The 27,494-nt window shown below is 40.8% G+C and overlaps 1 protein-coding gene across 2 annotated transcripts in view; it reads left to right on the top strand.

The window, feature by feature from the left end:
- MACROD2 (mono-ADP ribosylhydrolase 2) overlaps positions 1–27,494 on the top strand; it is an 809,651-nt gene that overhangs the window by 521,695 nt on the left and 260,462 nt on the right. For both annotated transcript variants that reach the window (XM_072330921.1, XM_072330922.1), the window contains exon 7: positions 9,917–9,947. In XM_072330921.1, the coding sequence (XP_072187022.1) occupies positions 9,917–9,947 (31 nt within the window). The remainder of the gene's footprint in view (positions 1–9,916; positions 9,948–27,494) is intronic.

Below are 27,494 nucleotides of genomic sequence, written 5' to 3'. Positions count from 1 at the left end.
GTTTACTGGGAGGCAGAAGGAGGGAATGGACAAAGCTGGAGTGGCCGTGCATCAGGGAATAAGTGGGGAGGGAAAAATACTGCCTTGAGGAAACTTGTAGTAGCCATAGAAACACCAGTAGAGACTGTGTCCCAGAACAGGAGAAAATGGGTTTAAAAATACAAATAACCTCCTTGGTCTTTAAGAAGCATCTCGGTTCTTCATCATGATTTATTCTACCGGGTCTCCTCAATAGAATTACAGTCACCAAATCCACAACTGCTGTTATTTATTCTGGATAAAGAAGGCAATTTTGACTGTGATCTCCCTTGACATTTCCCAAGGTCTGCTCCTGTCTCCTACCTTTCATCATCACGTACTACTTCAAGGCAATCAGCATCTCTCTTACTTCTCTCAAAGAGAAACACACTTCTCAGTCGCTCACCCTGGACCAGAGTGACACAGACATTATGGGTTAGGGGAGATCAATTGCATAACCCTGTTCCTCTTCACCTGGGAGGATCACTGATGTGTGAACAAGGTTGGAATCCAAATAAGACATTAACCTACTGTTTTGCAGTGGCTACAGTGGGAGGAGAAAAAGAAAATACTCTCTTACTCAAGGAGGTATCTGCTCTTTTTCATTTTATCATCTGTGTCAATGGCAGTTGGAACCATTAGACCCGCATTAAAATTACATGTTACTTATATAAATGGAGGCTATAAATATCACAAATAGTAAAACTGAAATTGCACCAAGGTTCGAGAGACAGTATGTCTAAAACCTACAAAATTAAGGACAGTTATAGGAAAGTCTCAGCCTCCGTCTCCCTTTAATTTACCTCATTATTTTAAGTCGTCAGAGAATGATCTCAATACTACATTGATGTCATCTAATGGCCTTTCCTTGCAAGGTTACTCAGATCTGAATCAGACCACAATAAAAGGTGCAACTGCCCTTCCTGGTGTGGTTGGTTTAGGTGGAGCAGTAAAGATGATCTAAGCTAATGTTACAGATGGAGCAGTTATTGAAATCAGTAAAGCTTCTGCAGCTGCATCACTGAATATCTCTTTGACGTGTATTTATATTAACGTAATTCTTGTGGGCTCCTACTAATTCTTTTTCTTTTTTCCCTATGAAAGATTATGGATGCAAAGCTGGTGTTGTTCTGTAGGTGTGCTACAGGTGCTACATTAGTTATGTCCTCTGCTGTCATTCTGCGTGGGCTCAGGCTGAGCTCTCAGTGTCTGTATTCCTCTGAAAACTGGTGGATGTCCGAGCTCTTCTGTCCCTTAGTGTGAGAGTCACTCTGGATTACCAAGAGCCTGCACTGTGGCCAGCAGATCTGGTTTTCCTAGCTGCGAAATGAGACTGGTAGCCAAGACTGAGGATGCTGTGTAGTCTTTAACTCTCCCTTTTTGGGAAGCGGCGTATTAGCTGGCCTGGAGGTGCCTGCTTGTTGCTGGCATGTGTGTTTGCCAGACAGACCTTTTCCTGGACTGTTTGAGGCTCCGTTTTGCCGTGGCAGCCATGAGGCTGACCACTATACCTAACAACCTTATGGAGCTGGAGAAGTCTGGGCCATCATTTTTCATTAGGAGTAATTTTGTATTGAGTCACTGGAAAGAATATTTCTGTGGTTAGGACTCCAGAGAAAGAGTTCCTGAATATGCTTTCTGGCAAACATGTATGATTTCCTGCGCTTAGGGAGAGATTTGTTTCACCTAAATTTAGCTTCAGTATCTAGCTTCACTCTTTACTCAGTGGTTCCCCGTGAGAGCTGTTCATTTGATCTGAAACAGCTGAATTACCCTCTTTATTAACTGTGGGGAGAATCAGAGACCAGCAATCCAGCCTTGACATGGCTTACTGAGAGGAAGCTGGCTCCTAGCTTTCCTCTTCGCTGCCCACGTGGGCATAAAAGGTCGATGGATCTCACAGGATCTTGTGAGCAGAGATATGCCAGTGGGGATGAGGTACCAAAGTGCTACTGCAAAGGAGGCCTTCAAGGGTGAAGAAATAGGATCCATTAATACACCAGCGTTGTGGGTTTTTTTTGGAAGTGAATATGGTTACGCTGTATTTATGGTCTTCTGAAAATAGTTTCTATCATTATTTGTTTTAAAAAGTAATAAGGGCAGTATCTGAGCTGTTCTTAAACAGGAAGTTGCGTGTTTGAGCTCTTGGTTAAATAATCAGATACAATTTAAAGACTGAAGGAAAACCTAGCAATGATTTCATGCTATGTAGCACTGAAGGGCTGATGAATGCTGAGCCCACAGGTGAATATCCCTGTATCTTCCCGAAAAATGCAACATCTTCAATTTATTCTTCTTCAGAGTCGAGGAAAATCCCCAGTTCTCTATTGGGACTAAAAGCCCATCGTAGGTGATGTTCCAAATCAGTTAGTTGTCATTCATTTCAAGCCCATTTTGTTGTAGGCTGGTGTAGAAAAAAGCTAAGTTGAAATTCTCTTCCAGGTTCTCATTCAGAATACTGTTCTTTCCTCCTACTCGTCTGTGTTTTTACTGCTTTAATTGGTGAGGTTTTGTGTTTCAGCTGCAATGACTTCTGAACACCTTAGGCAGATGCTGTCCTATAAATCGACTTCCCGTGATCCTGTCTGTATTCTGTTGTTACATGTGAGGTGGATTGAAAGCTGGCTGAGCTGCTGGGGGTCAAAGGGTAGCGGGCAGTGGCACAAAGTCCCGCTGGAGGCCACTCACAAGCGGTGTACCCCAGGGGTCAATAGCGGGGTCAATGCTATTAATGACCTAGATGATGGGCAAAATGCACCCCAGGGAGCTTTCAGACAGCACAAAGCTGGGAGGAGGTAAGCCAGATGGCTGTGCTGCCATTCAGAGGCATGTCGACGAGCTGGAGAGCCGGGACCTCGAGAAGTTCAACAGAGAGAAATGCAAAGGCCTGCCCTGGGGAGGAACTGCCCTGTGCATTAGTGCACACTGCAGGGCGGCCAGTCAGAAGAGAGCTCTGCAGGGAGGGATGTGGGGATTCCCAGTGGACAGCAAGCTGACCATAAACCAGCGATGCACCCTTAAGTAGATTCCATTCCGTTTCAGTTACTGTAATGCTCAACAGTTTGGCATAGTTCACTGCAGCAACTGCTTTCAGAGACTTCAAAAATCCATGTTAGTAATATTTTCATACCAAGTTAGAACGCACGGCTGCTGTAAGTAATTTGTACGTTTTCATAGAGGCTCCTCAGTACTTTTCTTGCACTGTAGTTCTTTGAGCAGCATCTCATCAGCTCTCAGTGCCCTTCAAGGATGTTCCCTGTGTGAATGAGGCAACAAATGCGCAGTGCTTTGTGTGTGATCCGACATACTCAAAAGGACGTTTCCATTTTTAAGGCAGTGATTACTTTTGTGTTCTTTAAAGACAGATTAATAAACATGCTAATAGGGTCTATAATGAAAACTGAGTTTAAATGTTCTCTTATTCGCTTCCTCCACTTAATTTTTTTTTTCTCTTCATTTTCTGTATAGGAAATTGCATTTACAGTTTTTGTTAATAGGTCTTCCCTGAATTATAGTGATTTGCAAAATATGTTGTTCGCTAAATTAGAGCTCAGAATTTATGAGTGGAGATTAAGACTGTGGGAAATAACATGAGTTTTATTTTCCTCCCAAGTGGTAATGTAAGGAATTTTAAAAGGTGACAGGATAGTATTAGAGTTCATGGTTTATGGAACGGCTTAGTTTTCAGATTTAATCTTTCTGGTAAAACTAGTGGAAACCTGACTCTCAACGTTTGATGTTACTGCTGTCATAAATAGATGTGTATTTACCCTGTGAATATTTTGTGCAGTGTAAGAGGTCCAACAGACTGGAGGTTCTAGGGTCAGGTGCTTTTTGGAGGTAGGTGTGTAAGGCACTCATTTATAGGAGCATTGGCTGAGCAGTGGGAGTAGCAGTGTATGTGATGCTGGAGTTAGCTGTTACACTCTGGAAAACGGTGCCTGTAACTGGGTTCAGAGTGTTTGGACTTGCAGAAGTGAAGTGGGGAGAGGAACTGTAAGTTCCCGGTTCTCCTGGGGTTAGCCCACATTGCTTGCTGCTGGCCCACGGGTGCCTAGCTGGTGTGCTTACATCACTTTCGCTATCCTGGGCCTCTGTGTGTCTTCCTGTTGAACTGTGGGTGTAGATGATGCTGTTTGTCATTGCATACCACAAGTCAGCATCTGCACAACACAGCTGTTGACCCTGAGGTATGACCATTGCAATTTGGGTTTCTTTGTCTTCTCCAGGGCCCTCAAGAAGTCTAGGTGTGGCAGAGATATATTCTAAGTCACTGTAAAAGGGAGACCAGGCAAGGTCAAACCTTACTTATCAGTTTCTAACCAAAACAACAAAGAGCTGTAAGCATTTTACCAGAAAGCCAAGGCAGGGACACAAGCCAGAGTCAGTATCTCTGCTATTTAATGAAAAGGAGTTGTGGGAAGAGTGGTGTGTATTAATGTGGAGCTGGAATGCTGTGAGTGTGGGCTGTAGCAGGTAGTTGGTGCCCATCTGTGCCCACTGGTATCTGTGGGTACCAGCTGTCTGATGTATGCTGCCAGAGTGGGCATGGATGAGCCTGAAGAATCTCCAGCTTTCTATCCCTCTGCTTGTACATTCATAATAATTATTGTAATGGGTTTGGAGCACTGATGGTGGCTAAATGTCATTTGCTGCCACTGAAAGAATGGAAAGGTCTTCTCTAAGTTCATCCAGGACCATGCTGTTCTGCCATTTCATAGCCTAGCTCCACCACTGCAACTCGTCTCAAAATGTCAGCACTACTTAGGGGGAATAAGAGCTACAGAATGCACGTTGACAGCCAAGGAAGGGGAAACGAAGAGCAGCCTTGTGTCCAGCCACGCAGTTTTTTCCCCATCTCCATTTCTCCTGACTGAGGTCCTGTGTGTTCCCTGTTCTTGTAGCACCCCAACTGCATGCTCTGAATAATAGACGTACAACACTGTATTCTCTCCTTTGCCTCTGCGTCACCTACTGGATTTAAATCATAAAATCTTGTTGTGAATAGAAATGATTCATTACCCAAACAATTGAAATTTAGATTAGTTTACTTTGTGGTTTACTTCATACTTAGCTGTCATGGTACTGTGCCATAATCCACATACTCTATAATGCTATGATGCATATGCAACAGCTTTTTGGCGTTGCATGTTAAAGGATACTTATACTTTCTATGCTTCTTTCTTTCCTGGCAGAAAGCATAGGATTTAGGCAGTAAAACATTGCTTTTCAGGTGCACAAGAAGAGTCATAGAGGTAGGTAAGTGACAAGGAAACAAGAACGTTATTAACTCACGCTGTTCTAAGAAGTTATTACAAATAATGTATTTACTTACAGTGAACTTTTTGAAAATACACATGGGAACCTACGATGTGAAAAGGTCCCATATTACTGGTATAAATCTATCCAGAAGAGATTGTTGTAGCACACGCAGCTTTGCCTTGCAATCCTCTGCTTTGCCTCTGCATTTCCTTTGGCACTCACCCCAGTGAATCACGGCAGAGCAGTGCCATCAGGGCTCCTCTTAAACAAGCAATTTCCTCTCTGCCCACTCGCCTTCCACTTCATCACATGAGGCAATCACCAACTGCACAGCAAACTGTCTAGCAAAGGTTCTCACCATGCTCCTTTTAAGACAAGAATGCACTCTGTGCAGAGTTCATCTTACTGTAATATTTTGGTGTAAATAAAGGAAGCTGGAAAACAAAAACTTGGGTCCAAGTTTAAAAGAAAATAACCAACAGAGGCCCATATAACAGAGCACAGGCAGGCTGGGTTTTGGGTCAGGTGCCCTGAATGACGGGAGAGGGACATTCTTTTGTGCTGAAGCCGTGATTTGGATTTGTTTCAGACATAGTGAGTGCTTCGGCACTTAGGTTTTTGGAGCTTTGGGTCTCTTTAGTCTTGGATGTTTGTAGTTCTATAATTTCTTAATGCTGCTAAGACTCTGTAGGTATGATATTTCAAAGTAGAAGGCAAGTTTAATTGATTTTGGTCTATAAAATGCAGGCAGAGTGCTGTGTATGATTTTCTTGGCCACTATGGAGAATACAGTTGTATTGGTGCAGTGCTCAAAGCCAAAGCCCAAGGCAACTTCTTGCTAGCAAATAAGAGGAAGAGAGTTAGAAAAGGGGGCTTTGACTGGGTGAGTCCTGGCAGTGTCATGGAGATAAAGGCAGACAGTTCAGAACATAGAGCTTTACCAGGCTCTGGAGAAAGATGCAAGGGGAGGAGAGGTAACCCAGCATCAGTTAATGCATGAAGGCTCCAGCTGAACTGAACAAAGGCTGGCTGCCACCTCACGTTATGGAAAGGAGCAGGAGCTGTTAAGAACTTTGGGTTTCACTGAACAATTATGTATTTATAGTTTCTACTTGCAGTTTGGGGAACAACAAGGACTTCTTAAAAAAGCTCCCAAGTTCTTTGTGAGCTTTCAGTAGTGAACTGCTGCATGAAGGAATGACTCTCAAGCATGAATGTTAGTTAGTCCACTTAATGATGTGATGCACTGAAATCAGAGAAAACTCAGTTTGTCGTTGATATTACTTTTGTCTGCTGGAAGACAAGTATTTACCTTGTATGGGGCTCAGTCGCGGAAGAAATGACACTGAGATGCCCAAGCAGAATGCTGAGCACTTAATTTAAAGAAAGCCCTTGCTCTGTGGAAGCAATTATTAGGGCTGCGGTAGGAGGCAGCTGCTCACATAGACCTAGCAGTTGTATGAATCTAATGTATAACAGTTAATGCATTGTGGCTCAGTGTGAGCTAGAACCCCCTATTGTAGACAAGCCTTTAAGTATTTAATACCCAGGTCCCCCTTATTGAAGTGTCTTGAGTCCAACTTGGCCTCCACCTGGTAACTATTGTAAATTTCCATCCTGAAACTGCATTATGTTTCAGCCTAATTAGCACTGCTAGCTGTAGCCTTAGTAAAGAAACATTAAATTAGAGAGTACCAGGGGCTGAGCACCCACATCCTCTCCTGTAGGAATTAAATCAATTTCAGTCTTGCAGTATTCACACAGCTGATTTAATTTAGTCTGTTTCTCTAGATGATGGCAGCAGTGGAGTAGGAAGTCCTTGCCATTATTTCTTGTGTTTTACTCCAGTGTTGTATCTGGTGTGAGTGCTACCAGGGTAGCATTGCTTATTAGCCCCCAAGTAAGGCAAACACGCTCCTTCAGTAGCAACAAAATTAAAGGTTAGTCAATAAATGGCAGTTACTGACAACAAATTAAGATGAGAAACGTTTTATTGTGGTAATAGGAATGAATGTTTCCTACTGCGAAATTGGATTTTTTATTGAAATCAAATATATAATTAAGATATTATGCACAGAAAAGGTTAGAAACCTTAACATCTTTTGTCCATAAGCCAAATATTGTCGTATGTTGATATCCATGCTGTGAGTTCCCCATTACTGCTCTGCCAGTAATTTCAACCTGGCATCTAGACTAAATTGTCTCCCTAGGAGCCAAGAGGAAACATAGTTGATATGCGATCTCAGGCATGGGCCTTTCTTGAGTGAATAAAAGTGCTGTCATGTTTTACGAAATTACACCTGCTGGTTATATGCAGTGATCATCTCTGAATGAGGGAGAGGGCAGAAGTTCACCTAAGTTATGGCAGAGACTGGTATTGGAAGGAGCTTGATGGGATTTTACACAGTCTTGCAGCTTCACTCCAATATGTTTCGGGTAGGCGATAGGAACTGAAAGTAAGGTAATGATTATGATGTGTCTACGCAGTAATTTTAAAATAGATATTAAGAAGCGCACAGCTCAGATCGCTAGCTAAAGCTTGCTAAACAGCCTCTGAGCAGTATATTCTGTCAATGAAGACGGAGAAATGTGATAAGCGTCTGTCATACAGTGCTAGAAATGCAGCTGTGTCATCTCCTCTTTTCTGAGTAAAGCTGAAAAGGAAGCCTGGTCGCTGGCATGGTGCAGGATTCCCTTTAGGCGTTTGACTCCCGGGGCCCTGATAAACGCAACAGCAAGGCAGGGGTTGGACCTGATGGAACCATCCAGCCTCAGCTGCTCTGGCATTCTGTGAAATCCAGGCAGCCGTGCTGAACCCAATGGCTGGTCTTGCACATCCCTTCAGGATGGTCATCAGGGCATCAAGCCATCTCACTTGAATGCTGTACCAGCCACCTGCCCTTTGCTTTTCATGGGCACTAAATCTTCAGTGACACAGTGGGAGGTGGTGCGTGATGCTCTTACTGGTGCTAGGGGCTGCAGAGCCTGTCCTTCCCCAGCCTGTGGACCCCCAGCATGATGATGTTGCATTGATGGTGCTGCATCCCGTAGGTGCCCTGTGAGATGCAGCCTGTGAAGCTGCAGGTTGCTGGGACTTCAGAGGTGCTGGAAGATTGTTTCCCAGTGTACAGTTAGTTCCAAGGCCAGCAGGAGCAGAAACCTGAATCCTCCCTTTCTCATTCCCTATGGCTGCTAGAAGTAAGGCAGGTGCATTACTTTAGTTGTGGAAAAATGAGAGCAAAACCCGTGTTTGCAGCAATTGTCTCTTAAGATTTGAAACCTCAACTGGACAAAATCAGCCTTTATGCCTTTCCTTTATTGCTGGAGTGTCTGTTGTCACCTCAGCCGGAGCTATGTAGCCATATGCATTTCTTTCCCCTCCATTCCTCATTTCCTTAAAGAGCTGATTCATTGTGATTTATTGGGTACAAACTACAAAGCTAAGTATTTTTCAGGATGTAAGTTGTAGTGGTTGTGAGAAGGAATGAGACTATAATTCTCCCCCACTTTATTTTACTTAAGTATTTTCAGAGGGGAGGGCAGGCTGTATTCTTTCCATTAGACCTCTCCTTTCTTAATCACCATTCCCTAATTAATTCCCTGGTTAAATATAAAGAAAGCATTAACTTTGAATAATGTTTTCCTGAGTCATTAAGTAAAGAAGAATTCCTTTCTTTTGTAAGATGACTCATCGCCAGGGGGATCTGGAGTTGGCCCCAGGGTGGATATTTGAGCCTCCTGTCCCAGGTGCTCTCTCATACCTACACAGTCAGTCCAAGGTGGGAGGCAAAGGTGATATCGCATGTCACCAACATACAAAGGATATCATCCCTGCCATGAAACCGTGCCCCCAATACAATGTTGGTTTCTTCTGATGGAAAGCTGAATCCAACTTGCAAGCGTGAAAATCTCCAGACAAAGCTCACACTTAATAAATGTAAATGGCTGTTCTTGCTAGTACAAAGTGCTGCTTGATGCATTTTCTTCGGTGTCCAATCTGACTCCCAAATGTACCCTTTCTTTTCTCCTGTCACCTTCTCCCTCCTCTCCCTGCACCAGTTTGCACACCTGACTCGTACCAGTGCAGCTGTATGTTGTGTCACATCCTAAACCCCATCATCCTGAACCTTATGGCTGAAAAATAAACAAAATAGGTTAAAAAGGAAAGGTTCAGTGAAGCAAAAGTAGAGGATATATGGTGAACCAAGTCATGGCCAAGAGGCAGAGGAGGGAGGGGTTTAAGCTGGTCAGGCTGATTTTACTGCTGAAGGAACATCGTCCAGCCATATCCAGAGATTACAACTTTCTTCTACTGTGCTAGCATTAATTTTCAGCTCATAGCAATAATTCTTAGCGCAAAAAGGAGTTTCAGTAATGTTTCTAGGTCCAAATGTTGCTGATCGCTTGAGATGAGAAAAAGAATGTGCCTTTAGTAACATGGCAGTAAGGAAAACATATGGAATATGTTTTGTGTAATGACATAAAAACGCCTGTGGATTGAATGTCTTAACAGTGAAGGTTCCAGTATGTAATCGCTGGGCGTTGAAAAACAAGCACTTAAAAATACCCTTGGTTTTGATAAAAAGTTCAGAAAGCAGAAATCCCACTGATGTTCATTCTTTCATTTGTTTTACAGGCATTCCCCTGCATTTCGACGGGAATTTATGGTAAGTAAGACCTTAGATGTCACTTATTGCTTACGCTTTTTTTTGCCATTATGACTATTTTAACCAGGGATATTTCATATCGGACGTTTCCTCAGCCGCTTGGACTTGAAAATCTTTTTGTACTGTGTTAAATTACAGAGAGCCAAAACCTTTGACTGTGGCTGAGTGCTAGCATGCTGATAAATGGATGCTATCATGCAGCCCTCAGCAGCCTGCCAGCCGGGACCCATGGCTGTGATTACACTCCTGTGGCTCTGGTGGCTCTTAAACACACTGCTTGTGGCTTCCGCAGAGAAAACTAGGGTTTCGACACACTTTTCCATCCAGAAGGCAAGTAAGCAAGGCTCCCCAATGTCCAACATAGGGAAAAAGTGCATTTTCCTCAAGCAAACTTGCTAGGATAATGTGAAATTGTCTTTGCTCCCTTGAGTTGTGTTTCCACATGTTTAGCGTAATAATTTGCATCCAAATTAATAGTGCCTGAAGATACGGAGGGAGAGGCTTGTTTAAAAAGTTAATCACTTGCTGGGTTGTAATTTTAAGGCAATCCACCACTTGGGTTCAGCTGCTTTTGATTGGCATTTTGGAAGCAATGGGTGTGATATTTGAAGGAGGAAAAAAGCACCGTTCCATATTTGGAGAAAAATCCAGAGAAATTTGTGAGAGGGTGTGCAGATTTACCAGGGGACAAAAGTATTTTGCCATGGAAAAAATAACACAGGCTGATTTTTCTTCCATTTAGCTTCAGTAAGCACATACAAATGATAGTACGTTGAATTAGGCTGTTGTTTAAAATGGGTTTTTGGTGACTGTAAATCTGAATTAAGCTTCAGAGGGCGCAATCCGAATCACTTTGGGTGCTGTGTCTTTTTCCACTGACCTGCACTTCCTCTGCTGCAGAATAACGTACGGATGCCTTCCCTGCAAACACCAAAGGTCACTGGCTGTGACTTTCTAAACAGCTCTGCCTTTCTCTGTGCTTCTGGCCCACCTCCTGAACTTTCAGGGCTCAGTCTACCTTTTAGCTGTTGGCTTTGATGTCGAACTTTGATCTTTTAAGTCGCCGCACAGAAGCATCTTTGTGATTTCATAAAAACAAGCAAGATGTGGCACAAGTATGTGGAAATGACGACTAGATAGCGCTTTAAATAGTTCACTTTATTTTATAGTTGGTTCATTTAATAGCAGATGTTTCAGCAGATGAGGATTAGAGTTATCTGAAGTTGGTAAGGAGCGTTGGAAAGGATCTCTGGGTAGAAATCTTGATCTTACTTTGTGGAAGTGACGAACATTTCTTTTGGTTAGCACTAATTTTAGCGGGTACACTGAAGTAATTGTTTGCTGTTTAGCCTTTGTTGAAGAATTGAGAGATACTTCTTCTGAAGTATTCAGGATTTCTGTTACTGACTTTATGTTTAGATGGGTTTTTAGTTTGTTTCAAATACCTCTCATTTGATTTTGCTACATTTCAATAAATATTTTCTATTCCTTACTAAAAAAAAATTGCTTAGTTGGGCTGGGAGGAGGAAGAACCTTCTTTGCACATTCCCAGATACGCTCGGTGCCGCAATAGCAATGGAACAGGCAACCCTGTGTCAGGCTTCAAGGTGTCAGTATTTTCAAGGGTGTTTGACTACAGCTTCATTGCTGAAACTATGCTGCGTGTTGTGCTTGAGGTGTGAGGTACACCCAAACCCCTCCAAGGAATGCTTTTATCTTTCTGTTTTCGTTGGTGTTTTTCCCTCTGCATACATACATTCCTTCACATAATTTCAGCATTTAGGCAAGCAAGTGGATCAGCTTCATTCCTGGTGGTCTGGATGATTAGTAATGCCTCATGTATTGTCCACAAAATGCCAGGCTACCCCAGTAAAATGCTAGTGAAGGAGCACAGCCCTTATTTCTCACCTCAGATCCGTAGCAACAGTTGCTACCCATTCAGAAACCCTTGGCTGATAACTTTCACCTCCAAGTGGAAGGGGGCGAATTTGCAAGTGATCAACTAAATGGATCCAGTTTAAGAATCTGGATTGCATTTTCCTCCAAACCCTTGTAAATGCCCGGATTGCTTGTCTTCTCTGTTATTATTAGGAGAAAGTAGTTGCACTTCTCTGGAGAGCAGTTCTTTCCTGTTTGCATCACTGTAGAGTGCTCCTTTTCTCCCATAAAAAGGAAACTGAGGACAAGAAAGCAAGCCTCGTTGAGAGGTTTTGGCAGAGGGCAGACAGCTTTCTATAAGGGTGTTGGGTGAAGGGCTGCCTTTCCTCCCCAAACACTTCCCTACTGCTCCGTCTCCACCCATATCACCCTGGATGTTCCAGATGGAATGAGTTAGAGCCCCAGGAAGGCCATTTGCCACAGCGTATTGTGCCAGGACTCAAAACTTGGTTTTCAGTGAGCTCCTAAATTGCTCTGCCAAAAGTTCCACTCATGAGATACTGTTGTTTCAAAACTCTGATAGTTTCAAATGGGGTTTAAATCTGTAAAAAAATGTTTGTAAGGATGGCAGAACAAGTACAGGTCTACCCAAAGACACTTTGGAGGGGAAAAAAAAAGTGTTATCTTTTCCTAAGAGACCCCTGTCAGCTCTAATATGCTTCTAAACTGATAATCAGTCTAAGAAAGCAAAGGTTATGAAGACTCATGTCCCCATGGATCCCTGGGTTACTCTGTTCTGTAGCAATAAATGTTTTCCTTTACAACAGGAGCATAAAGGTTCATAAATAAAGCTGCTCCAGGAGCACAGAGGACGTGCTGCCCCAGTACTTGGCAGTCCATGGCAATCCTGCAACTGGCAGATCCGCTCAGTAACCCTCAAGGTTATTATTATTATTGAGTGTTCAATAACACTCAGACCTGAGAGAGAGCAATATTAGCATTATCTCAGCTTTCTGAAGGCCAGCTTTGTTTTTAGGGAAACTCTTATGTTTTGCCTCTTCCTCATTTCAAAGAAATTGTGCTGTCCATATATATATATATATATATACAACTGTATATATGTATAAAGGCGATAAAATGAATCCACAGATAAATTTATAGGGTAAAAGGAATCTGAAGGGTACAAAGACTTATTTTAAGGCTGTCTGATTTTCAGCATATGCAGCGATAACTATGATCACATCCACTTTCCCCATCTTTACCACCTTAAAACGTCTGAGGTATTGCCAGAAAAGAAAAAAGATAAGAAGTGACTTCCTTGTGTAGTTTTTATGGAGGAGCACCTCATTATCATGTCTTTAAGAAGTTATCCACAAGTTATGGCATTTGCAGCCCGCAAAGTGAACAGGGATGTCTGCTACGGTGCTACAAATCTCATGAGCTGCAAAATTAAAACAAGGCTCTGCAGATGGTTATGAGAATACAGGAATTTTCATGCTTTGCCACGTGCTCTGTTGAGAGATCATTGTGGGTTGGACTACAAATGGAAAGACTGGGGGATGTTATGGTCTATGCACATCTATTTGTTACCTTCTTACTGTTCTTTCACAGTAATGCAGGGCTTGGCTTCTGTTCCTAGATACTTATGTTGGCAATGTAAGCTGCTTGCTGGCAACACAAGCAAGTATTTAAACGTTATTTTAAACTTAGGGGAGGAAAAAATGGAAAGAGGGAAAAAGACAGTGTGAAGCAATCTGTGGTTGTATCTCTTTTTGTCTCTGCATCAGTGTAGTTGTCTATTTTATCTTGACTTTCATGAAAATATCATCAGTCTTTTTTGAGAAACAAGACAATGGCAGCTTCTAGGTTTTGTTGTGAATGCTTATTTGCTTTTTTAAAATTATTTATTTATATTCATAAAGAGGGAAAGAGAAAGAAATAAACCCAAAGCCATGAACGTTCAGTCTGGGTCTGCAGTGATTACAGCAGTAGAAGTGTTCAGGTTCACCACATTTTAAATACATTTATTACACTGGAGTAAGACTTATTTCTTTTAGAATCGGACCACTTATGCTTACTTGTAGCTTTTGGCCTGACCATGGCAAAACATTGCAAGGATTAATTTATTATGTGTTGCTACAGCAGAGCCTGAAAAGCAGGCTTAGAAAGCAAAGAAAAAAGAAGAAGCAGGGGAGAGTGAAATAATGTGTGCAGTGTGCATGTGGAATAGGTGTATGTAATAGAGTCTCAAGGTGGGATGTAGGGATATTACACATCCTCTGCTCAGCCTTGTCTTTGTGCGAGGATATAGGCCCCTGGTGTAGTGCCAGCCTGTCACATAGCTGTCCTGACCTCAGTATTTCCTCCTCTGTACTCAAATCAGGATTCATCCTGCCCATCCACACAGGACTGGGAGCACATCCATCAGCTCTGCTCCCTGTGAGCTGATCCAAGATACAGCATTACCAGCATGTGTGCCACAGAAGGATTGCTAAAGCCCTCTGAAAATCTGAGTCGGGAGACTAAACCAAACATTTTCAAAGGCAGAACAAATTCCTTACATGGGGCTAAAGGTTGAGACAATCTATTTCCATTTTCCCCATCTGTTTCTCCTCATTTTCTGCTGGTATTTTATTCCTAAGATATGTATTTCTTTAATGAACAATTCTAATAAGGATTGCACTGTCATCTTTCCACAGAAGTAGTTAGCATCAAATTTTTCAGACCTCCTATGCACAAGCATATAATACATAACCATAAAGTGACCTTATGTTTATCTCTAGTCCAGTGCTTTTAGTCCCCGTAACCAATGGCATCATTCGGTATGTAGTTATTGGCATGTGAATGTCATGATGTTAAAGTGATGACATAAGAAATTAGATGTTGTAGAAGCTCTGTGTTGGGGGAAAAAATCTGGCAGGCTGTGTAAGAAAGCTTCCCATTAAGAAGATTCTCTCCTATTATTAAGCCATTTTTTAAACCTAATCAGCAGTTCCTCATCCCTCAACCCAGACTACGTCAACTGTTTGACACTACTTTGTGGCTTTAACAGCCATTTTCTGTAACTCATTGGGAAGTTAATTGCATTTTGTTATTTACTCCATAATTTGTGTAATGTAATATTTTAGTGAAAATGAAGATGTATGATAACTCATTTTGTGTTGCTTCTTTTGGGACTGATCGCCAGTTAAATGAGACTATTATTAAAATTAATAATAGTAGCAGCAATGAAATGACTATTATAATATTCAAGTAATCCTAGAAATCTAATTACTGCTTGTATAAAAATTTGTTGCATGCATTATTTAACAATGTTCTTATTTCAGACAGCGTAGTGTCCGTGATACTAATCGGTCTTTTCCCATATTTTAAGTACTAAAATATGATTACTGGAAAGTGTAAATCAATGAGCTCTCAACGGTCTAAAATTAACATTCATATGACATATTTAGCAAGGAGAAACTCAAACTTGATTTCAAAAGAGAGGCTTAATAAGCTCTCCTTTTCTGTGGAAATTGGCATTTTATGGATAATGTAGTTAGATTATCAAGAAATGTATCTATTCTGACTTTATTTCTGACTGCCCAACTTAAAGCATTTCCCCAGAATCTTAGAGAACTAATCCCAGATTTCATTAGAATACTGTTTAGTGCCTGTCCTTAAAAAAAAACCCTTCAAAAGCTTACACTAAACACTGAATATTTTCCTCAGTAGCCATCTGGTGTTGTTCTTTCTTTTTTTTCCTTTTCTTTTCAGGAAGAGATAGGTAGAGCTTCTATATAGTTGCTCCTTTTCTTTTAAAAGCCATAGGGGCATAAAGAACAGAAGGCTATGTAAGCCTGGAAGGTCTGCCTTCGTCATTACGTTCACTGCTATGAATTAATATTTGCATATATGAAATGGCCCTTTTGATTTCTGAGCTTCACATAAAGAATTGTTTCTGTACCCTTTTCCTCTTATTTCATAGAGGCTTACTTCTCAAAGCTCCAAGCATGGCTCTTACTCATCGGTAGTTGGATTCACAATGACTTATATGGATATCTGTCAAGGAAAAGCCAAGAACATCTCCAAAGCCATTAAAACCAGATTGCGTTTCAGGGACTTTTCTCCATACCAGGAAAGGGTAGAGCTTCTGTGAAGCTAATTTGTTGAGTAATTGAGAGGGGGAAAAAAAGAGAATATATGAACCTTGTCCTGAAGACCTTAAATTAGCATGGTGCATTCAGTATAAATACCTCTTGGTAAAAGGCTTACTGTGAACAGGGTTTTTTTGTAATCCTGCCCTTTCCCCCCAGAAAGGAGCATATTTCTAAGAGCTACGCTTGGAGCCCAGTTCATTGCTGGGAGCCCTTGTCTGCATAGGCTTTAGTGAGCATGAAACATACCACAGCATCACAGAAGTAGCCAACAGCAGGATGCTCGTGTTCCAAATGAAGTTTTACACAAACCTATGTGAAGTGCTTAAGAGGAAATGAAGTGGCTTAACATAACTTTAAATTCATTGCCTCTAAGAGTTTTTAGACTACTAGCAACAGCAATAATTATTGAGATATGTATTCAGATAATTAAGTCAGCCAGCTAAATGTGTATATTGCTACTCATGACTACCTCACTACAGATGCTTTTTGTCTTGAGAAGCAAAGGCAAAGACATGCTCTCATTGGGTTCCCTGAGGTCCTGAGTAACCTCAGCTAACTGTGATTTGTTTTACTTTTTTCCTGCTTTGGACAGAAGGTTGAACCAGATGACCCACAGAGATGCTCTGGTGATTCCAACCTTTGTTTCTGTGTTATCGAGAGCTCCTCACATGTTTTCTTCATTGACAAGTGAGATTCATACCAAGGAATTGCACTGCTGATTCCTTGATGAGATCCCATCAGGTGCTACAGCAAAGCTTTTTTTTTATTATTTTAAAGGAGAATGTCATGTTGTTGTGGGGTGTCTTTTAACTGCATTCATCGTTAAAATATAGTGTCATATAGTGTGTCAAATTCGCAATTATGAGAAGTCTTTTTCTCGCCTTCCATGTTTTACAGACTGTGTTGTATGTGAAGTATCTGTTACCTTTAAGTTTTAAACACAATGTAAAAAGAAAGACAGCTAGTTTAGTGGTTTCAGACAAATTTCGTGACACAGAGCTTCCTTGAAAGGAAGAACTTCGTATGAAATTAATCTAGTTAAAGAAGAATAGGTACCATCTTGACAGCTGTAAAACTACTCCTGGATTTAGAAACTTGCACTGAAGCTGATGTGTGTCATAGTAGCAATGATTTTATATGCCCATGCATTGCAGCATAACTGTTCTTGGATGTAAGCTTAGTTATACATCACAAATTCTATAGACTTCAGGAAAAGAAAAAATAAAGTGCCTAGGGTAAGATATTTAGTCCATCAACCACAATCATTTTAATACCAAACAATTGCTTTACTTCATATTTAGAAAAGCATTAGGCATATTCTATTAATATTGCATCCGACTTATGACTTAATACTTCTATCAAAGCAGAACAGTCATTCTAGTCTGTGTTTGTGTGTCCTGAAATAGTATTTACAGTTCTGACACACAAATGTTGACTCGGACTTTTGTTTGTGGCTTGACCTGTAACAATTAGTTTTACCACAAAGTTATTAACTGTATATTTCTGAAATTCTTTGTTTGTGTTGGATAATAATTATACTTGGAAAACAGCTATTTTCTCTTTTCTTATTTCTAGTGCACAGTGAGACTCTGGTCTGTCCTAGGCACAGGGTATTGTGGGATTGCTCCTTATCTGCCCCATTTCTTGTTCTCTATAGGAAACATAATCTCTTCTATGCATTTATACAATACCTACTGTAACGGCTCTGGTCGGTGTTAGAGACCCTAAACATTATTGCAGTGTAAATACAGAAAGTCACCAATTATAAAAATTTACTGTAAGCTACAAAGTTCATCTCTCATTCAGACGCTTGATGACTGAAAATTGCTTGAAGAAGTGACCAAGAGGAATGTACAAGAACAGTGGGGCTTTTAAGTCTCCTGTGAAAGAAACAATAAACTAAACTAAAATAAAATAAACTAAAATAAAATAAATAAAAAGCAGTAATTCTATTGCTATGAAGATAAATGTATTCTTACTCCCTTGTAATAAAGTAAGAAATCACAAAAAATGACCTGCTATTCTGCAGCTCATCCAGGTATCTGGAAGACAATTCAAAGGTGTCTCTTCCACCAAAGGTTGCTTACTGCATTGTCCTCTTTTCTGTATCTCTGCAAGATAGGAATGCTGCCATACATCACTGGAAAGGACAACTGCTGCTGAGGCAGAAGAAGACTGGAAGAGTCAGATGACTCAGTGTAATGAATGAATGACCAGCCCCATTCATAAACCAGGATCCTGCTTACAAGAACATATCCTGTATTTTCATGCATTGCCATCCATGTGGTGGTATTAATAAAGGACCACCCTGAGGCTGGGACAGGGTTCTGGCTCTTTGTCTTCAGAACAGGCTGAAAGCTACTGTGTGAAACTGACTGCTGGAGACTTTTCCACCTTTCTTCTGTCTGAAGAAGTGATGCCAAAGACAATTCTATAAGATACAACAAATTACAACAGTGGAAGAAAGCATGTATTGCAATGGCCTGATTTTTCTAGAGAGAAAAGGGATTATTTTAAAACTGATTTTTTATGGAGGTAGAAAGTTAGATATGCATACGTGCTTTAGCTATATGCAGCTTGAGTAATCTGCTGAAGGTTGTATCAGTGCGTAGAAGGAGTTGCAGACATGTATGGTCAGGATTGAGGCATTACTTCTCAAATTCCCTGTTAATTATTGATAAAAAATCAGGTCATTCAGAAATTGTTTTCTATTTTATAGGCTACCCAAATCCTATTATTCCATTTAAGCCACTTGTCTATATTAACAAAATATTCAACAACTTGTGAAAACATATGTGGCCTACTGCAGAGGAAGCATGGTATGTAAAAAATTACTTTTATGTGAATAATATCTTGGAAAAAGTTTGGATGCTTGCAAAAACATCTGCGCAGAGTCAAATGGTTGCTGTTTTTGTTTACTTCGCGGTAATGGCATAGATGTTGAATTCCCCTTCAGGCTTACTCAGGGTGAGGCACTCAGAACCAAACGTGCACCTTGTGGAAGAGCGTGAAGTCAGAAGTTCAGTACTTGTTAACAAGGTGACTACAGAAATACATGTGGATAGCCTTTTTGTGTACCTGCCAGGCAGGCGGGCTGAAGTCAGCCATCTACTTGAGGAGCTGCTTAGAGAGGAGGATGGGAAAAGTCACCTTCTGCTGCTCTAAAATACACTTTGGCTCAGGTTTCTGCTCGATAGAGCTGAATTCAGTTTATTTCTGAGCTGTCACTACTGCAGAATAGCACCAGTGCGAGAGGTATTCTGCACGAAGACTAACTGTAATTGGCAATCCATTTCTTCATTTCCATGCTATAGCCGGCTTGACAAATTAATCACAATCAAACACAGGCTGCGGGATGGGGGCGACCTCTGTAGCACAGAAGAAAAATGAGTCCTCATGCTGGCATGACAGAGTAATCTTTCAATTCACCCCTTTGGGCTGAGCGAGGGGACTCAGTGGTGTGCATGTCTCTGGAGCCGCCCATAAACAAACAGCTCAGCTCCTGGCTTTGGCTGGTGGGTTGGAGGTTACTGAGTGCTGGTCAGCACCTCGTCACCACTGCAGGACAGGGACTGATGAGGAGCAGCGACTCGTGAGGTGGGTGGGGAGAGCATGACCCAAGTTGTGCGGCAAGAAGTGGTGCTGTGTCTGGTCCCGTAGGAACCATGCTTTGGTTGGGTGTGCGGTGCTCCTGCACAGGCAGCCTGTTGCAGCAATGGTTATGGCTGGCAAAAAAGGAAATGGCATCCAAAATGAGACAGGAAAGAATGGCAACCAAAACAAACTAAGTGTTGAGACCTCTAGTTAGCTGTCTTCCTATGTACTTCAGATGGTGCAGCATGTGCATGACTTCTAGGGTTATATTTGGGATATAATCTAATACAGCGGATCTTCCCTTAATAATGTTCCTTATACTGTCTACTGTTGGGATTTTAGCTTCCCATCTGGTAACTAAAATAGAAACAGAGCTGATTTCTTACTGTAGTTAGTCAGTGTACCTTCGTTTCTGAGCTATAATTGTTTCCACTGGCTGTGAAATATTCCACTGCATTTAGAGGAATAGATCTTGCTTTTTTTTAATTGACCCTATTCACTTTGGCTATAACCACATTGATTTGAGCAGAGGAAAAATCTAGTCATTTATATTGTACTTCTCCAATAGCTTTCATTTTTTTTGTCAAATAAGACTTTGTTTTTCTTCTTGAAAGAGTGCCTAGTCCCTTGGAAAGGATGGTACTTTGAAGTCTGATTTGTAAACAATTTGTGTGTGTGTGTCTCTTTTTACTCCCTTCAATATTTTACTTATATACAGGAGTGGGAGACTTTCTTTCCTATGTATTACTAGATGATAAACAGTATTTATCATTTTCCAATTTATTTTTGGACAGTGCAGCATATCACTTTTTTGTTTTCCTTTCTCTTCTCCATGATGTTTGAAAGAACCCTTTAACAGAAATGTATAATGCTATTTATAGGGTAATAATTTACTGTATGTGATACTGTGGCACCGAAAGGCTTCCTGTCCCCTTCTGTTTTCATTTCTCTCTGGAATAAGAACATTAAACCCTCGCTTTGCAGGAGTTGGTAATACTGCATATGAAAATCATCGTCTTTCATGACAAATTGTGACTGTTGTTCTGTCAAAAACCAAATTCTGATTTGCTTAGTTGAACTGAGCAGAACTTACAAGTCTCAGCCAGTCACTTGCTGAGGGAAGATGCTGTTGCAGGTGAGTGAGTGATGTTATGCTGATCCTGCACGGAGGGCTTGGTTCCAACATCCTAGAGCTACGTAGAAGCGGTATGGATGGCAGCATGTTGCTCTAGCTGGCAGCTTGGTTGCTTGTTTTCTCTGTCAATTTTCCTATCTCTGTTGTTATGGTCAAAAGAATATTCCTAAAGTAGAGAAGTTGACAGCACAAACTGTTGGGCATTCAGATGAGAAAAATATAGGATAGGCAAATCTAGAACCTAATCAACAAAGTGGTTTCAGCTTTAGCATCAACTGTTCCAGCACTGACCAGTGTGCAGTGCATAACATCAGCTTCGCGTACCAGTTCATTACCCTGTGTTTTATGCAGAATGCATATCACTGTAAATTGCCCGATGTAGGCTGTGAGCTGGAGACAATGCAGTCATAATGGCTTTTCAATTGATGCAGTTTTATGGCTTCAGAACATTTATCATTTTCTTATGCCTTTAATTACCATAAGATAGTTACGCTTGTGTCCATAATAGGTGCTAAACATTATACTGCTGTTAGATTTTTAAGCATTGTCTTTGTTGTAGCTAGCAAGCATGATACAGCAGGCTGTTATGGGTCCAGGATGTTGGTTTGGCCTTTTAAACCAAGAGCCATTAGGAACCATACTGTGTAAGGCCAACGTTTTGAGCTGTATTGGCTATGTGATTATAGTCCTCTGTTTTTTTCTTCTGTTAATGTTGCTCAACAGGCATTGCTTAATTAAGAGAAAATAATTTTTATTAGTTTTAGGAAAATAAAGCCTACCTCCTAGAATGTGGAGGGAAGGAGAAATTGCTGCATTTTCCACAGAAATATATATATGGCAGAAAAAACCCCACAACTGTAATGCTTCTCAGATGCTTATCAGTATCTGGTCTGTGCATTAGTAATCTCTTATTTTGCTGTGGACTTCTTAAGTTATAGTTTAGTAGTTTTCAAACTACTAATGATTTACTGATGTATAGTAAGCTCATCTTATGTAGGAAGATGTTAGACTTGAAGTTCGCTTCTAATCAAAGCTGTCAGCCATGATGTAGATAACGAGGGTGCATATTGGCAATGCTTCTCATTCCTAATGAGGCTTTCGGTTTGTAGAACCTTATAGCAGTCTCCCAGTTGTGTGGCCTGATTAATGAGTTGTCACCATTTTATTGAATATAGGTAATCAGAAGCAGCAATTGAATTCATCATATTTGTCAGCCGAGAAATGGAGAATGTACAACAACTGACAAATTGAATGTTCGAGAATCTCTAGCTGTTTAATTTATGTACACACCAGGTTTTATTAACTCCCTATGTATATTTTCAGTTCGTGTTTTCCAAAACCACACGAGAGTGCAGGACACAGAAATACTTAACTGCTCCATTACCGAATTTCTGTAATAATCCCAGCCTGTTCTGAACTGTCTCATTAAGAGCAGTTGGGGATGTTCTAGTTGTGGAATTTCAAGCATTTGATGTTAAGGAATTAACTTCTTCGGCATTTTTTTTTTTTTTTTATCTTGTTTTGTGTTTTTAATGTTTCTTTTCCTAGCAGTTGACCTTTCTGCATTTCCCATGCCGATTACACGGTATTTATGCTGACCTTAACCCAGCTGAACACCTTCTAAAAAGGAACAGATAGAAATGTTTTTATACCAATAAAACATAGCCTTGTAGTTGAGAAACATTATGCGTAAATTAGATATGATTTTTAGAAATTATCTACTTAGAAAAAAATTACTTTGGATTATGAATTAATTTCACCATACAGACCAATTTACACCGAGTTCTGTGGTATCCTAGTTAGGAGGTTACCTTGATATTTGCACTTAGAATATACTCAGGCTCTGGCTCCACGTCTTGTCATTCTTGGTGCCTTAAATGTTCTTACCTCCACGATTTTTTAATCTGCTTATTTTTATTACTTGTTTTTATGACTCTTACTGTCAACGTATTTCATTAGTTTTCTACTTATTAAGCAAAATGGTTCTGCCTGATTTTCGCGTCTAGTCTTAATTTTGCAACTTTTAATGTATGATCCCTGCTATTTAGATTACTTGGTATTTATTGCTTGTTTCTGTCACCGCCTACTGAATATATTAATGCCTGTGAAGCTCCAAATGGTGATGCTCCTCTCTTCTCACAGAATCTTAGGTCTGATGATAAAACCGTCTTCCTCTTCCTTCACAACAAATCTAAATATCCACTTAATAAACACTAGGAGGTAATCTCGTGCTTCAATCCAATCCTGAGTCCTGTCTATAATTTGCAGTGCTTAAGACAGTATCGTCACATTAATATGCATCACACTCAGAATTATTTAGAAGATGCTTTGCTTTAATAAGTAAAGAAATAGGTGCTCCAATCTAAGCGCTATCTGGTGCTGCTCCCAGTGAGTGGTGTGCATGGCATAAAGCCTTCTGGGGGCTTTGAGGTGCTGAGCTCATGCTCTTCATCCCACTACTTCCCTTGTCCTGTCCAGTGCCAGGAGTGGTGGTGAATGTTCAGTCTGACATCTCAGCCAGCGGACCTGAACGTGGAGTAACTTCTTGGGGACAGGGGTGAGCTGCTTTCTTTGTTTCTCTCCTTCACCTTCTCCTCTCTCTCTCTTGCCTCTTCCATTCATTCAATGAAAATTTTCAGAACTATCTCAATCTCCTTCTCAATCATCAATTATTTTCAGTGCATACCTGGTGGTACTGTCTCAGTCCTTTACAGATCCAGAATATGAGAAAGGCATATGTGGAATTTGATGCAAAATGATAGACAATATCAAAATTTCAGCAGAGGCAGTGCCCCAGAAGCTGACATTTCCTCCTTTGACTGTAGCAGTATTCTGGCACAGTAGCTCTTCAGATAGTTTCTTTACCAGTTCTGAAACTGTTTGCATAAGCTAGTCTGTCTGCTGTCCCTAGCGCTTTTTTTCCCTTCTTCCTGCTCTTTCAGTCTGTGTAGATAAATTTTACCCCGATTTCTATAGGCGAGGAGGTTTCTGAATCTGTGCTTACATTCCATTCTGTGAATCCCTTCTTCTGGTGTTCACATAAGGCTGGGAACGTAGTAATTTCTTACTCTGTTCATTGAAACTCTTTTGCCTCTGAACGAGGTCTGCTTGTGACCTGTTTCCTGTTTCTTTGACCTTTCTGAATTCTGGAAAGCCTTCTTTTGCTTTGTCGTCCACCACTGATTTTTTACTCTTTCTAGAATGCTTTTGAGTTCAATACCAAGTGCTGCATATAAGGTGTTTCAGCGTAGCTTGATAAGTATGGTGCTGGTACTGTTTATTTTAGTTTGTTCTTAACTAATTCAGTGTACATTTGATAATTCAGACTGTACATTTGTTTGCTTTTTGTAATAATGTTTAGTAGTAATGTTCAGACTTGCAGTGACATAATCCTACAAACATCTTCTCCTGTCTTCAGTAGATAGGGTAAGCTCACCAGCTTTTATCTGCATAAGCACCAGGTTATGCAAGGTTATTTTGCAAAGCTCATATGCAAATATGTGTAATTGAAATAGGCACTGGTATTGAGCCCATTGGTCTTGTCTCTTCAGTACTGCTTGTTCTCTTGCTCTGTTTGTGGAGGTCCTTTGTTTAGCAGTTGATTTGTAAATTCAACACTGTTTGTTGTAGCATGACAGTCCTATTAGTTTGGTAAATCTGACTAGAATTGCTCCCTCTTCCAGTGCCTTTTTGAACAATTTCTTACTCAGTTCTCTCATTTTTGTACACTCATGCCCTCGCTTTTTGTTCTATGCCTTTTTTATTGGTTTCTTTCTGCATTTTACTATGGCAGTACTTTGTAGTCTTGCAGATGGCAGGCTTTCAAACTGTGTGCTTTGGCAAACATGGAACTGCTGGGCGCCATTTTGTTCCTTCTGAAGCCTGCCTTGCTGGTGCATTGCTGAGGGGCTCAGAACTGATGGAAAGCAGCCTGTGGGGCTCCCAGCTCCCCTCACATGGCCCCCTGCCACTCTGCTGCAGTGCCTTGATGCCTGCACAGCGGCCCAGCAGTGCTGCAAAGTTCCATTTTCCTTTAGATACCCTCCTCAGCATCTTATCCATTATCACTGACTGCCAGTGAAGACTGGTAAAAAAAACTCCTTCTCCGCATCCGTTACTCTTTCTCCCTTCTCATTTATCAGGCGGGGTATGCCCTCTTTAGCCTATCTTTTCTGACCAGTGTACCTGTAGAACTCCCAGATATTTTTCACATCCTTCGCCAAGTTAAGCTCCATCTGTACCTTGACTTTTCTGATCCCATCTATGCATGTCCAGAGAGCATCCCTGTATTCTTCCCAGGCAACACATCCTTGTTTCCACTGCCTGTCCTGCTTTTCTCTCAGTCTGACCATCAGGTCCTTGCCCAGCCATGCCTGTTTCCTGCCCTTTCAACTCCATTTCTGCACTGACTGTGCCATTGGAGATCTTATTTAACTGCATAGAGCTGTAGAGGGGAGAGACCCTTTCTGCAGGTGAAAGGACCCGCCATTTCCAGCCAACCCAGGGGACACGTCCAGCCCTAACTGAGTCACTGATCACTGATGGTGTTAACAACCATGAAATTAAAAACTAAAATTTACTAGGGCTGGTTTTATACCGTAGCTGAAAGCCCTTCTCTCTCCACAGCCATAGGTGTGACCGTGCTATGGCGGGCGGTGACTGCAGATGGGAGATGTTCATATGGGTGACTTGGTGAAATAATCTAGGCCCAACCTTAAATATTACAGTGGTATTTCTTGCAGTCTGTGGAAGTGCAGCTGTTGTGTTAACACAGTCTATCTAGAATTGAATTCTGTATAGAGAGTGGACCCTTTGATCTGATTAAATTTACAAAACCAAGTCACGCTACCTAAAGCAACTCAGTAAGCTTGACTGTGATGCTTATGCTCTGTTTCAGTCATATTAGGTACATTTTCCCCCTATTTTGTTTTGTTGCTTAACCATCAATAACATTTCTCCACCCGGTAAGTTTATGCGCTTTTCCATATACCTGCGCTGATCTATCTGGGATTTCATATTTCTGAGAGGATTAATTGTGTTTGTGATGTGAAGTGTGGATATCTGCCTCAACAGCATCGCTTTCCCGAGCTGCACTGTGGGTCATCTCACGCTGAGTGTGTACACCAACTAAGTTTAATAAAGCGCTGGCACATACCACCACTCCTGCTGCCACATGGCTGCATTTACAAGGAAAGGGAGGTGGGAGGGCAATTTTCACTTAGGGGCTGAGGTTGAGACTGCCTGTTTTTTTTTAAGTGAAGGTCTTCTAATCTCACTTGTCTGACAGGTGCTAAGAAATTTACATTTAAATTGTTCAGATCAGCATCTTATTTGTACTGAGTTGTCAGACAAAAGAAATCTTAGTCTTCAATATCTATCCCTGCTTGATCTAACCAACCATAGCATAAGCTCCTTCTTTTCTAATATGGGTATTGTTTCTGACTAAAGTAATTCATTTGCATCAGCCTTTCTCTTTCTCCTATATCAGGTTGAATATTGTTCAAAATGACACAGAAAATGTTCTATTTTTCTTGAAGAATGACCTCTTGCAAAATGAGATCATTTTACTCTGAAGTCAGGCACGCCAATGCCGGTCTAGCCGGAAGCAATGGCAGTTGTTAAACCCTTCTAAGCACTAGGAATTTCCATTGCCTTCCAAAGTAACGCAGATTTGCTTGTATAATGTTAAAAAATAATGATAAAAATCATCACACTGACAACTTGTCAGAATCCATGCTGGTAATGCTATTTAAAACAAGTGCTAATAATACATAAAGTTCATATCAAGCCGAAATTGGATTTGAATTCATGCGATTGGCAGTGCCATTAACTAGTTATTTAATTTCCTTTTTTGATTGAAGTGTGCAAGACTCAGAAAATGCATAATTGTGAGCGAAATGCAAATGAGAGATATTAGCAAAAAAAAAAAAAACTATTAAAAAAAAACCACAAAAAACACCAAAAGTTGTTTGACAATCAAGGCTGTGATTTTTTAAAATGATGAAATGAATGAGATCCAGGATATCTTGTTGGTCAACTCGTGTTGCTGGGTTTAAAAGGCAGCTGATGATGGAGGCTGACTGTCAGCCAAGAGAAGTGTTGCAGCAAGGGGTGCTAACTTAGGTGTATGTAATTGAATTAGCATGTGAGAGAATGAGACCTTATAAACAGACAGAAGGTCAGAGAGCCAGTGTTTTCCAAGAGAAGATAATATTTTTAGGTTTTTCCCTTTAGTTGTTGGTTCCATGCTCTTTAGCACATAAGCACTCGCTTGTCATTTTCCCCGTGAATCTAATTTACAAGACCTCACTAATTAATTGTTTTTCTCTTTTTGTGCATCGTTTTGTGATCTGAGGAAACAAAACAAGAAGAAAACGTTTTCACTGTAGCATCTGGGGAAGTGTAAAGTAGCTGCTGGCCGTTCCCATGTACTTTTTGTTCACTTTACCAAAGGTACAGCATGAAATGAAGGTGTGCCTGGGTTCTATTGGCTGGTTGCTAATACATAACAGTAGCATAAAGTAGTTTGTGCTTTAAGCCTCGCTACACGTTAAGATATATTTTTTTCACATGGATCTCATCTCTAGCTGACCAAATAGCTTCTACAGAAATGATACAGCATCTATGCAAGGAGGAAAAAAGGCTTCCTCTCAAAAAACGGATGCAGAGTACATTAGTGTAATGAGTCTCAAGTCAGACATCCTACACGAGTACTTGTTTTAGCAGCGTTTATGTAGTGGATGTTGTAGTAGTTACAAAGTGCCTTAATGCTCATTGAGAAAGAGTAGCTATTAAGCGTCA

This window comes from Excalfactoria chinensis, chromosome 3, assembly GCF_039878825.1.
Source record: "Excalfactoria chinensis isolate bCotChi1 chromosome 3, bCotChi1.hap2, whole genome shotgun sequence".
Lineage (NCBI taxonomy): Eukaryota > Metazoa > Chordata > Aves > Galliformes > Phasianidae > Excalfactoria > Excalfactoria chinensis.
The sequence above is the reverse complement of the archived record's forward strand: the minus strand, read 5'-3'. Positions and strand labels throughout refer to the sequence as shown.